This window comes from Astatotilapia calliptera, chromosome 23 (assembly GCF_964374335.1).
Source record: "Astatotilapia calliptera chromosome 23, fAstCal68.1, whole genome shotgun sequence".
NCBI lineage: Eukaryota > Metazoa > Chordata > Actinopteri > Cichliformes > Cichlidae > Astatotilapia > Astatotilapia calliptera.
Window position 1 is genome coordinate 12,288,809 of NC_137443.1, and position 12,184 is coordinate 12,300,992.

A 12,184-nucleotide genomic window follows, 5' to 3' on the forward strand; every position below is an offset into this window, starting at 1 on the left:
CTACAAAGTGTTAAGTATAGCTGTTAGTGTTCTGTTTCACAACATACGCTTTATGTGCACCATCTCAGGTATTTGCTGTTAAAGACTTTTGAGAGCCCACAATCACTTTAGCTTTTCATGCATTTTAAGATTTCTCACATGGGGTGCTTTTAATACAATAGGTTCTCCATTTCCCCGTTTTCATTTACAATGCATGAGTTTCATACAGACAGGCTGGGGAGCAATATACCCTAACCATCATATATCAAATTGAGTCATGGCTATTAGAGGTTTTGTGCCACGGCAAGTGATTATAAAACCAGTAAGCTTACAATGCACAGTCGGCCATTGTAAGCCAAACTGTTTCAACTCAATGCCGAATCAGTCCTTTGAGGATTATCTTGGCGCCCTGGCTTTAATTTCACTGCTGTGTCGGGTCAATTAGAGTTTGTAATTGTAATTCCGCTCATTTAGAGTGTTTGATTGCTGCTGTTTAAAGAGAGCTGACGCTAATGAATTTCTCTCACTATCTGTCTTTTTGTCTCCCCTCTCTTTCTGTTCTTGCCTTACTGGTTTTTTTTCTGTCTAACTCTTTCTATCCCTTCTTCTCGTTTTGCAGGTGTCTGGCCCAGTGATTCGACCCCAGACAGGAAACAAAGGAAGAGGAAGAAAGGATGGCCACGAGGGCGAGCCTGGGTCAGGATGTAGGCTGGCTGGTGCCTTTCCTTTTCTTGTTACTAATGATCACAGTGTCACCTGCCCAAAGCCAAGGATGTCCCCAGCGCTGTGAGTGCATTGCTAAGCTCAAGACTGTGTCTTGTTATGGTAAACGCTTGTCTGCACTGCCCGATGGAATCCCACTGGACACCAAGATCCTGGACTTGAGTGGGAATAAACTGCGTTGGGTAGAACACGGAGACCTGCTTCCATATTCACGTCTCGAAAAGCTAGACCTGAGTGAGAACATGATCAGTGTCCTGGAACCAAATGCTTTTTCTAGCCTTCAGAACCTTAAGTCGCTTTCACTGAGAGGTAACCAACTGAAGCTGGTCCCTATGGGAGCTTTCTCACGTCTCTCCAATCTAACTTCATTGGACCTTAGTGGGAATAAGATTGTAATTCTTTTGGACTTCACTTTCCAAGACTTGAGAAGTTTAAAGAACTTGGAGGTCGGCGACAATGATTTAGTTTATATCTCTAACAAGGCCTTTCTGGGTTTGGTGGGACTGAAGGAGCTGACAATTGAGAGGTGTAACCTGACTTCGGTGTCCAGTCAGTCTTTGTCTTACCTGCATAACTTGGTGACTCTGCGGCTCCGCTACCTCAGTATCTCTGCCTTAGAGGACCAAAACTTCCGGAAGCTGGGAAACCTGAGGGGCCTGGAGATCGATCACTGGCCCTTTTTGGAGTACATCTCTCCTCACAGCCTGCAGGGTCTCAACTTGTCCTGGCTGTCTATCACACACACCAACATCACCTCTGTGCCCACCTCTGCCCTGCGTAGTTTGGCTCACCTCACCAGCCTCAACCTATCTTACAACCCCATCACTGTGTTGGAGTCCTGGGCATTGCGGGATCTCGTAAGGCTGAAGGAGCTGCATCTAGTCAAAACCAACCTGGCAGTAGTGCAGCCCTATGCGCTCGGTGGTCTAAGGCAAATCCGCCTTCTTAACCTTTCCTCTAACAGCCTGGTGACCCTGGAGGAGGGAGCCTTTCAGTCTGTCAACACTCTGGAGACGCTGCGTTTGGATGGAAACCCTCTGGCCTGCGACTGCCGCTTGCTTTGGATCCTTCAGCGCAGGAAGACCCTGAACTTTGATGGTGCCTCCCCGGTGTGTATGACACCTGTTGAAGTGCAAGGACGTGCTCTCAATGCTTTCTCTGATTCAGCTCTCTTTGACCACTTTACTTGTCAAAAGCCCAAAATCCGCAACCGGAAACTGCAGCAGATATCTGCCCGCGAGGGACAGGTAGTGTCATTTATTTGCAGAGCAGAAGGTGAACCCACACCGGTGATATTCTGGATTTCTCCTCAGCGCCGCCGCATCACCACAAAGAGCAGCGGCCGCCTTACCGTGTTACCAGAAGGCACGCTAGAAATCCGCTATGCCCAGGTCACAGATAGTGGGACGTACATTTGCATAGCCAGCAATGCCGGTGGAAATGACACATATTTTGCCACACTTACAGTGAGTGGGCTGCCGCTGGATGCAGCCCTCATGGCCAACCGCACCTACTATGCTGGGGATCTTAATGACACAAATCTGAATGATACCAGAGTCTTCTTGAAGTTTACTCTGGACCTCAAGACGATCCTCATATCTACAGCCATGGGCTGTATCATGTTTCTGGGGGTAGTCCTTTTCTGTTTCATTCTGCTGTTTGTGTGGAGTCGAGGGCGAGGGCAGCACAAAAACAACTTCTCTGTAGAATATTCTTTTAGAAAAGTGGACGGGCCTGCAGCCAGTGGAGGACAAGGTGGAGCACGGAAGTTCAACATGAAAATGATTTGATATGTTTTAGTGTTCTCTCCTCAGTGCTGATTATAAGCACACATCAAAGTGGACTGCTGTGCTTGAAGAGCATCAACGTCAAATCTTTGCGAGACCTTGATATATTTCTATAGCTCTTTCTTGTGTATTCACATTATTGTGCAGAGAAAAGCTATATTATCATCGAATATGTTTTAAACTCTTGAACAGACTGTTAAAAGACCAATCGGCAAAGTCCCATCTACACTATCTTCATGCTCCGACCAGCTCAGTTCGAGGAATTCTCCCCCGTTTATCTCAAAAAGAATACACCCTTCTCCTCCGTCTGCTCTGTCTACAAACCGGTGAATACATAATATTAGGGTGGTGCTCAATAAATGCCAAGGACATGCCAATATGTATTTTAGTAGTTCCAGCTATATACTGCATATTTAGACTTATTCACAGTCATAAGTTGAGCGCAACAATATATTCGCTCTGCTTGAAGACATTTTGCTGATGGTGGGTTCGTACAGAATATATTACACTTAGAATACACTCTGCAACACTGCCAATTCGACCGGAAAGCACCAAGTAATATCACTGTCAGTCCAAAGGGACGGCAAAAAGAAGTTTCACATCAATAGTTACGGCTGGAAGTTGTTTAAAATAACATTCTACAGATTTTTAGCTACAGTGGGGCCTGGTGCACAGTAATGTGGTGACAAATCAGCACATGCCAATACACGTTTGCTAGTCAGATTTCCCATTGTTGTTCAGTAAAGAACTACAGCTTCCTCCTAATCTGCAAACATGTGTATAAAATGAAATGCATGTACAGAGTTGGCTTCTTACTTTGAATAACTTGTATTATTTGTAAAGGAAACACTCATAGGGGTACATAAGATGTATTATATATTTTGTAATTACTGACCTTGAAGTTCTTGTGGTCGTTTATAGTACTGTTGAGTGATTAATAAGGTTTTAATGTTATGCTGTTATTAAAGTGTTAAAGTCCTATTTGGAATGACTCATAACAGTTCAGTTAGAAGCGTTTTTATTTTTATTTCGTTTCGACTGAAACACAACCCACTCCCTGAGCTCACTGACTCAGCAAATCATGAAGGGCATTTGCATCAAGTTTCACTTCGTTTACCTATTTGTAGCTGTACAAATAACACGAAGGCTTGTCTGACCTGTGGCTGAAGAAACTCTAATTGCGTTTGAGGCATTCAGTGTGAATGTTTTTTAAAAACAATCTTTGCAAAACTCTAAATGACACCAGCCAAAGTCATTTGAGGAAAGCTTCATGATACAATCAACAACAAAAAGCTGCATGATAACTGTGACTAACATTGATGCCTAGATGCTGATAACAGAGGTCACCCGCATGGCGTTCTGCCCTCAAGCTCTATCTCATGATCTGTGGGTTTAGGGCTGGGACCCAATGTCATTATCACAAACCATTTATTTCTGTTTGGCTTTGACTGCTGATTTCTAACAGTGTTGTTCTGCTGCCCTCTGTTGACTAAGACGAGTATTGTACTTTTCACTATTAGATTAGATAGAACTTTATTAATCCCTCGGGTGGGTTCCTCTGGGAAATTCGATATTTCTATAGTGCAAGCAGGGTTTTACTTAATATTAAGTAATTTTTTTCAATTTCTCAAAAGGCAAATGTGGAATTCAGCAATGGTCGACCTAAATCAGCGCTGGAATTAAAAATGAATTTATTGTTGCTCAACAGTATACCCTGCCTCTTCAAACACACAAAACTGAGTCCCGTGTTTCAACAACATAGACACCGCACAACTAATTTTACAAACAAAGTTATTAATACTGAACTTTGAATACATCCGTGGACCGATCTCAAATCAGTTAGCCTTCCTGTTTGTATTTTTCAATATGTAAACACTTTGGTTTCAGTTGTAATTTTCTTTTCCTCCCCCCGATCCCTCCTGTAAATATGGAAACCATTGTGTATGGAAATTGTGCTATACTGTTTTGTACTTTACTGTTTTATAAATAATGAAGTCCACTGTTTATAAAGCATGTGATATTATCTGCTACAATCATGTCTTGTCCCCTGTTCCATTTTAATAGCAGCTGGCCAGCGAATCAGTCTGTATGGTGGTGGTCTCAGGAGCGTATCGATAGACCTGTGACCCACCCCCCCAAACCCCCATGGAAATTTTGTTTAGAAGATTTTGTGCTTTTATTTGCTTCTCTTTCCCCAGGAAGTGCTCATATTTTAATTTCAAAAGAAAGTTGCATCAGAAGGATTGATGTGCTATCAGCACCACAAGTAAAGATATAGAGCTCAGCAGAAAGCATTCTTGTCCGGACTTGATGAATGAGTAAGCATGATATAGTGTCTGGGGAGGGTTATTACTGTTCATTTTCTATGCATTCGTCAAAAGTTACAAAAAATAAATTCATTTTTGTGAGCAGATAAAGTCAACTCTGCATTCACACTTTCAGATGTGTCTGTTGTGGGCTTTCAAGATTGTTACTCCTTAATCGTGTGGGTATGATGACTTAATCCATGGCAGTGAGTTTAATATAAAACAAAATCAAGCCCTGTTAGTGTTCACTGGGTAAATGAATTAATTTTGTACTGATATGACCAGTTATCTGACTGATAACTGGTCATATAAATGACACTTAAAGTTCTCAGCATTTTAACACTCAGTATACAGCTTCATACTCATTAAGAGTCCCATCCATTTTCTTCTCCTTATCCAGTTCAGGGTCATGGAGTGGAGGGATCAGGGGCTGAGAGGCATGGTACACCCTGAATAGAAAGCTAATCTGTTGGAGGGTTGAGAAAGAGACAGTCTCATATTCACATCTGCAGCCAATTTAGAATCGCAGGTTAGCCTAGCCTGTGCATGTTTTTGGACTGTGGGAGGAAGCCGCAATGTTTGGAGAGTACCCACGTAGGCACGGGTGAGAACACTGAAACTCCACACAGGACCGTGTGAGGCAACAGTGTGAACCACTGCCCCATTAAAATCCCCGTGCATTAAAAGTTTGTTTGAGTTATTTAGTTAAATTGCTTCCTCATCCAGGAATATTTTAACATTAAATTTCAATGTTACTTTATTTATTTCTATAGTACCAAATCAGAAGAACAGCTGTCTCAAGTTGCTTTATATTGTAAGGCGAAGACCCTACAGTAAGACAGAGAAAGCCCCAACAAAAAGACAAACCCCTATATATAGAAGCACTTTTTAACAGGAAAAAACTCTGGGCATAACCAGGCTCAGGGAGGGGAGGCCATCTGCTGAGACCGGTTGGGAGGGAAGGGAGGAAGATAGGAGAGCCAGAGATTAATATTAAATAAAGAATAAATGCAGAGAGGTGTATAAACACATGGTGAGTGAAAAAGAAACACTCAGTGCATCATGGGAATTCCCCGGCAACTTAGACCTACTGCAGCATAACTAAGGGTCACCTGATCCAGCCCTAACTATATGCTTTAGCAAAAGGAAAATTTTAAGCCTAATCTTGAAAGTAGAGATAGTGTCTGTCTCCTGAATCCATACTGGAAGCTGGTTCCACAGAAAACTGAAGGCTCTGCCTCCCGTTCTACTTTTAAATACTGTAGGAACAACAAGTATATTTATAAATTTGATTTTAACACGTTTATGTTCAAGATCTGTGGTATCATTGCTAGTCTGGAAGCCATGAGGGTTTCAGTATTTAAATTACACTGATGTCACGTGGAAAGCTGAAGCCTGCAGTACACATATACTGAAACTTTCAGTGATGTAAGACGCATTTTGCTTTTACTCATAGGCCTGTATTATTTTCTATCAAATTTTCCTCCTTTTTAAAAAAAATAGGGTCTCAAAATATATCTGGAGTTCATCTGCAAAACAACAACAACAACAAAACTGTAGATTTTATTTTGTATAAAGGTGAGCAAACAGGTCATAAGATCCCACATTTGCAAATGTGTTGACAAAAACACGCCACACGTTTACTGCCCCTTAGCCCAGATGACATCAAGGTGAGCATTATCTTTCAAAAGCTTTTCCCATAAACGTGAGTCCAAAATCACCCACAGGTATTTATCATAATCGCACCATGTTTGTGCCCCCAACTGTTGAAACCACTCAAACCACCACAAAATGTTTGAAAACGTGCAGAGAAGAGAAGCGTTCCTCAGAACTAGCTGTATAAGCAATTTACCCCCAATGCATATCAGACATATCCATCCCCTGGAGGGGGGGAGGGGGTGTCATTCACACTTTAAGAATTTTTCTGTGTTTACCAGTCTAACACTTGGCTACTTATCAAGAATACAGACTAGAGTGACTCATCTCGCCTTATAAGGTTTTTTTTTCATACCTCTGAAGGCACATGTGAAAGTGAATGGTTTTTGCACCTACAATGACTCTACAATGAGTCACCTCTGATCGTTACGTTCTTGTTAAATTTTGATCATCACATCTCATCCGTTTTTATACTAGGAATGAGAATACCTTTACCGCTCATCTGTGTCACACGTGTGGAAGCCTGTGCATTTGTTATGACTGTCCCCTCTTTCTCTCAGGTCTTTCTAGTGATGTCTCACCTATATACACCTCTTAGCCTGACGCAGGGGAAGATATCTGAAAAAAGTGACCATGAACAAGAATTTTGGTATTTAAAAACATTTGTTTTTCTTTTTTTAGATATCGAGTAGCTGATTATGTAGGTACTGTATGTAAAAGAGAAAGGACTTATTGATAATTAGCTTTTTATTCTTCAAGACACCTGCTGCAATCGAATCAATAGCGTTTATGCGAATAGATAAAAACAGGCTTCCGTGTTAAATATTATTCTGCTATTTACAGTCAAGATAGGATTTCAACAAAACCTTGTTGAAATTGAATTTTAAATTGTTAAATTTTCTTTGAAAACAAATTATTATGACAGTTTTTTTTCATTTGTAACTTCAAAGTAATATACCTGAAACTCCTTCCGCCTTTGCTGAGCACTGACTGTGGCTACCTATGCAGATTTCGGCGGTCTCTGAAGAGACATAACGAACATGTCAGATGTGTCATCACCTGCTTTAGATGCCAGAATTAGTGTGAAATGACATCATTACTCAGTTGGGTCTGCCTTGCATTTATACCATTTATTAATTTATTTGGAGTAGACAAAAGTGGCAAAATACAGAGCGTGTTAAAACCCTGCCCTGAACTACCTTCTTCATTTGGTTGCCAGAGGAAATGATGTCAGAATGCACTTTAACACAGAGATACCCAGCTTCTGCTTCAGCAAGGTTATTTCCATCCGTACCATGGGAACAAGCATAAAGTGGCTGAAATGATGTAACACAGTGGGTGTGTGCATGTGTGTGTGTGGGGGGTTCGTAATCACACGTTTTTTTGTTACCATGTTGTTGAGGTGTGGTGGTCTAAATGGGAATGCAGTGGTTAGCAGTTGTTAAAAAAAACAATTCACCTGCTGCGACATGTGCGCCGCTTTTCATTTGCTTGCAGTGCTTCTGATAAGCTTTTCAAAAAGCACACCTGCACTATGCACCTGTCAATTTGTGCGTAATAAATATGTATTTGCATTCATTATCCAAATCCTGTGCCCCACAAAAAGTTTCAAAGGTTGCATTTCACACAAGTTTAAGGCAAGATCTTACATCTGAATCATTAGTTTGAACAAAGACTGCCGATGTACAGTGTCTCCTGCCACAGCTGCTCGTTGGTGAGGGTGAGGGTGAAAAAGAGGCAAGTAACAATTTGCAAGCGCAGGTTCTAGTTTAAGTAGAGAACAAATGCAGGGCAGCTAAACTGAGCCTAGTTTCTTGCTTCAAAATCCCCAAACCTTCACACATGTTCTGATAAAGAGTTTCTCAAAAGTTTAATAGATTACTGTTGATTACTGAGCTAGCATATGACTGAGAGTTGAACGAGAAAAGTGTGCAAATCAGTACTAGTTAGTGTTTGCAATGTGTCATCTCAGAGTGGTGATTTGTCTTGGGAATTGTCATTTTTGTACTGGTTTAGATTTTAACTAGTAGTGAGATGACATTTATTGATACCTGTGTTTGTCAGTGTTATGATGATTTAGTTTGCTACTGTGACTGGAATAAAAAGTCTACGATCAAGTTCAAACAGTTCAAATTGTTTTCAGTTATATCACAACATAAAGTGGTTAAAGTAGTTGTAGATTAGCACGCTCTTTCACGCCAGCAGGTCGCACAAAGAATTACCAGCAACCACCGATGGCTGCATGTCAAAAACTGTGGTTCTAATATGAATAATACAGAAATAAATCAATAAAGGCAACGTGGAAAAATACACACTGAGATGCAAATAAAAGAACACACTTAGATGCATATCATTCATATTGTAGTCACACTACAAAAACAACACAGCTGAAACATTTCCAATGTGTTTTGAAAAATATGTGTTCATTTCCAGAAATTTAGAACTGTGACGCCAAAAGGGAGGGAAAGTTGTGTAATACTTCAAAAAACATCCTCTGGAATATCTCACTACTAACTGAAGTTAACTGTCAGTGTCAGAGGGATGGAGTTTCTGAGAACTAAAAGGATTTCCCCGTGCTGCAAAAACACTGTGTGGGCATGAGTTCAGCAATGTATGACAAGGCCTTGTCAACATAAAATTGGTGAATTTATCATTTGTGATGCTTAAACGACTCAAAGATTCTAGAAAAACTTCTGAACACAATAGACAAGGTCAAAAACCAATAAAGGAAAAGATACGTGTGTATAACATGACACGGCTAATTGATTCTGTACCACACGGGCTCGGGAACGTCAATCATCTGACCACAGAACAGCTTTCCACTGAAGCCCAGCCTTAGTTCTGGTCCAGAGGAGACAGCAGCGTTTCTGGAAGTGTTCACGAGCCCGTGCACTCATTCAGAATGACAGAATCATCCTTGTTTTTATGTAGTGCTGCACGAGGACCCAAATATGACAGTGATCCAGTGCAGACTTTCAGCCGTGTGCCTCCTGCACAGAGATTTCTCTCAGAATCGTTTGAAGATGTTATGTACTATAGATAATCAGATTTTCATTATTTTAGCTGTAAAATTTGAATTTGTACATAGAGAAACATCCCTCTAAAATAGTTCTGTGTTTTTTCCAGATTGCTAAACTTTTGCCGATCTTTATACCCAATCATGTTGTTGACCTGCTGCCACTTAAACTAAATAGCTGCAAAATGCTCACCCAGTTTTCTCTTCACTTAGTTTTCTATTTTTAGTTAGATATGAAGTTGAAATGATGGTTGCTCATCCAGCATTGTTTTACTTTTAGGCTACAGTCTAATATGTTACCTTTAAAAAATAATAAAAATGTAACATGCACAAATATGAAGACCAAAAGCCATTTTCTCTAAAGCTATTGGAAAATGTATTTCAGGCTATGAATATGGTATCACTAACTGCTGGATCAGCACCTAAATGTGAGACTCAAAATTTACACTAAAGAACAAATAAAGATAAATAAGGTCGAATGCAGAGAATATAAAAATCCAAAATGGGGTAACTAAGCAGGAACACACAATGGCACATTGACAGACACCCGGAAGAAGGAAAAAGGGAAACTGAGGCTACGCATAAACACAAAGTAATCAAGAAAAGTACAAGCAGCAGGGTAACAACGCACAGCTGAAACAAATTAAGACAATAACAAGGAAAGACAAACCAACGGTGAGGCACAAGAGGCTAATAACTAACAGAAGAAAACAGGAAGTCACTAAAAGGGGAATCACATAACATACAAGAGGGTACTAAACGCAAGGAGTCGAACAGTAATAAAACTCCAGTCCAACGAAAATACTAAACAAGACACAAAATGTCAAACAGAAGCTAAACCAAAGAGCATAAACTAAAACTCGATGTGAGAAAAATCTACAGACAAATGGAAACTAATAGGCAGCAAATATGCTTATAAAATATAGCCTACAGCATTTCAGTATGTCTCTGCTAATTTTATATGCAGTGGTTCTGTACATGATAATTATAGAAGTTACTAAATAGAAAATAAACAGTGTCTGCTCTTTATGTTTGAGAGGCATGAAGTCTCACGGGAGCCTGTCTGCCACTGAATAAAAACAAACAAACAATATAACCCAGATATAATTCTGCACTGTTTTTATATGTAGTAGTATTTCAGTATGCCTGACTGTGATGACAGTGTGCAAATGGAAAATTCTGGGCCTTTGAGTTATTGTGTTGGACCAGTCTAATGATAATATACTGATTACTATATTGATAGGTAACCAGTACAGAGAGGAGAAATAATTATGATTCATTCATTGCTCATTATTCTTTTCAAAAGATCAAACTGTCATACAGCAACCAGATCTCTGTTTAGAGCACTTGCTCTGGCTGGGCTGACCCAGCGAGGCTGTGATTGAGGTCACAGCTCGGACTTTGTCTGCAGTTGTGGTGACACGTATGATGCTATATGTTGCTTTACTGTAACTTGCTTGCTTTCATTTGATGTAACTGAAGTCACCAGTATATCTCAATCAGGGTTTCACCAAATATAAACTTAGGCCACCCCCACCTCCCTCCAGCCCTTGAAATTGAACTTGCTGTTCTGGTCCCTTGACCACTATAGCAGTGCAGCTTTGCTGTAATAGTTTTGTGTTCATACAAAACTATTTTTAGAAAGCCAAGTTTTATTTAGTGTTTTTTCTGATCACTTCAATTTCACCACTACAAAAAAGAAAACAATATATCATAAACTAGTCTTAATAACAGATCTCATAGATCAGAACCACTGGTGATCAGCTAAAACATAACTCTGGCTGTGTGTAGCCCAGAGGTAAAACAAAGTTATTTAGGAAAAAAATCCCTCCGGTGCTTTATTTTTTATTTTATTTGTTTAATCTAATGTCCACAAATGCTTAAAGAGCACCACGAGTACTTCGGCAGCTTTAAAAACCTGTAAGTGCATCTCACTCTGAAATTACCACATTTTCTCTGTTTTAACTACATGGAAGTTTTGTTTAGCCACCAGATCAGTAGCTTCCTGCGCTGCTTAAGCTCACTGGGATGAGTCGGCGACCACAATGCCGTATGGCTGAGGGCGCGTAAAAATAATTTGCGGCATGCCTCCCCCCTCTTTCTGTCCACTGTTCCTATTTGAAAAAGGCTAAAAAAAATAGCTTATAGCTTGCTAGCTGTCCGTCAGACTCCTGTTGGCTGTACTCTTGATGAGAAATATAACCCAGCTAATAGCTTAAGGGGAATAACAGCTGCCTGTTATTTCAGTTGGATGTCTGCTGATAACAAAGTTAGGCGTTACCCGTGAGAGACAATTATGACAAATAAGAAGCAAGCAAACAGGTGGGATTTCTATTGCTCACTCTTTATTGAATGCAAATTGTTTCCGAACATAGTCCAAGTTCCAATTTACTTTTGCTTATCTGATGTTGCTTCGTAATTGATGTTAAATAGCTGGTTAAGTTATTTTAAAGTAGTGTGATATTATAAAAAGAGTTCATCTGCAGTCAGCTGCTGTCTCTCTGTTGACACTGAATGTTTCTTTGAGTTTGTCTTTGAGCCACTGGGACTGGCTGCCTGCCTGGCCAGCAGCACTGTCAATAAGCCAGCAACCCGCTACAGCCGGGGTGGCTGGCTGCTGACTCAAAAACACACTGAAACACAAGCCAAATCCAAGAAAGGGGTCACAGCTACTGTTTTTGTAAATCCTATGCAATAGTTCTGTTTTTATCTCTATG

At 40.4% G+C, this 12,184-nt stretch overlaps 1 protein-coding gene across 1 annotated transcript in view; it reads left to right on the top strand.

Annotated features, from left to right (window-relative positions):
* lingo3a (leucine rich repeat and Ig domain containing 3a) overlaps nucleotides 1-8,575 on the top strand; it is a 34,796-nt gene extending 26,221 nt beyond the window's left edge. Inside the window, exon 2 of the mRNA XM_026159419.2 lies at nucleotides 599-8,575. Coding sequence (XP_026015204.2) covers nucleotides 654-2,492 — 1,839 coding nt within the window. The 5' untranslated portion in view covers nucleotides 599-653 and the 3' untranslated portion in view covers nucleotides 2,493-8,575. The remainder of the gene's footprint in view (nucleotides 1-598) is intronic.
* Nucleotides 8,576-12,184: the final 3,609 nt, after the last annotated feature.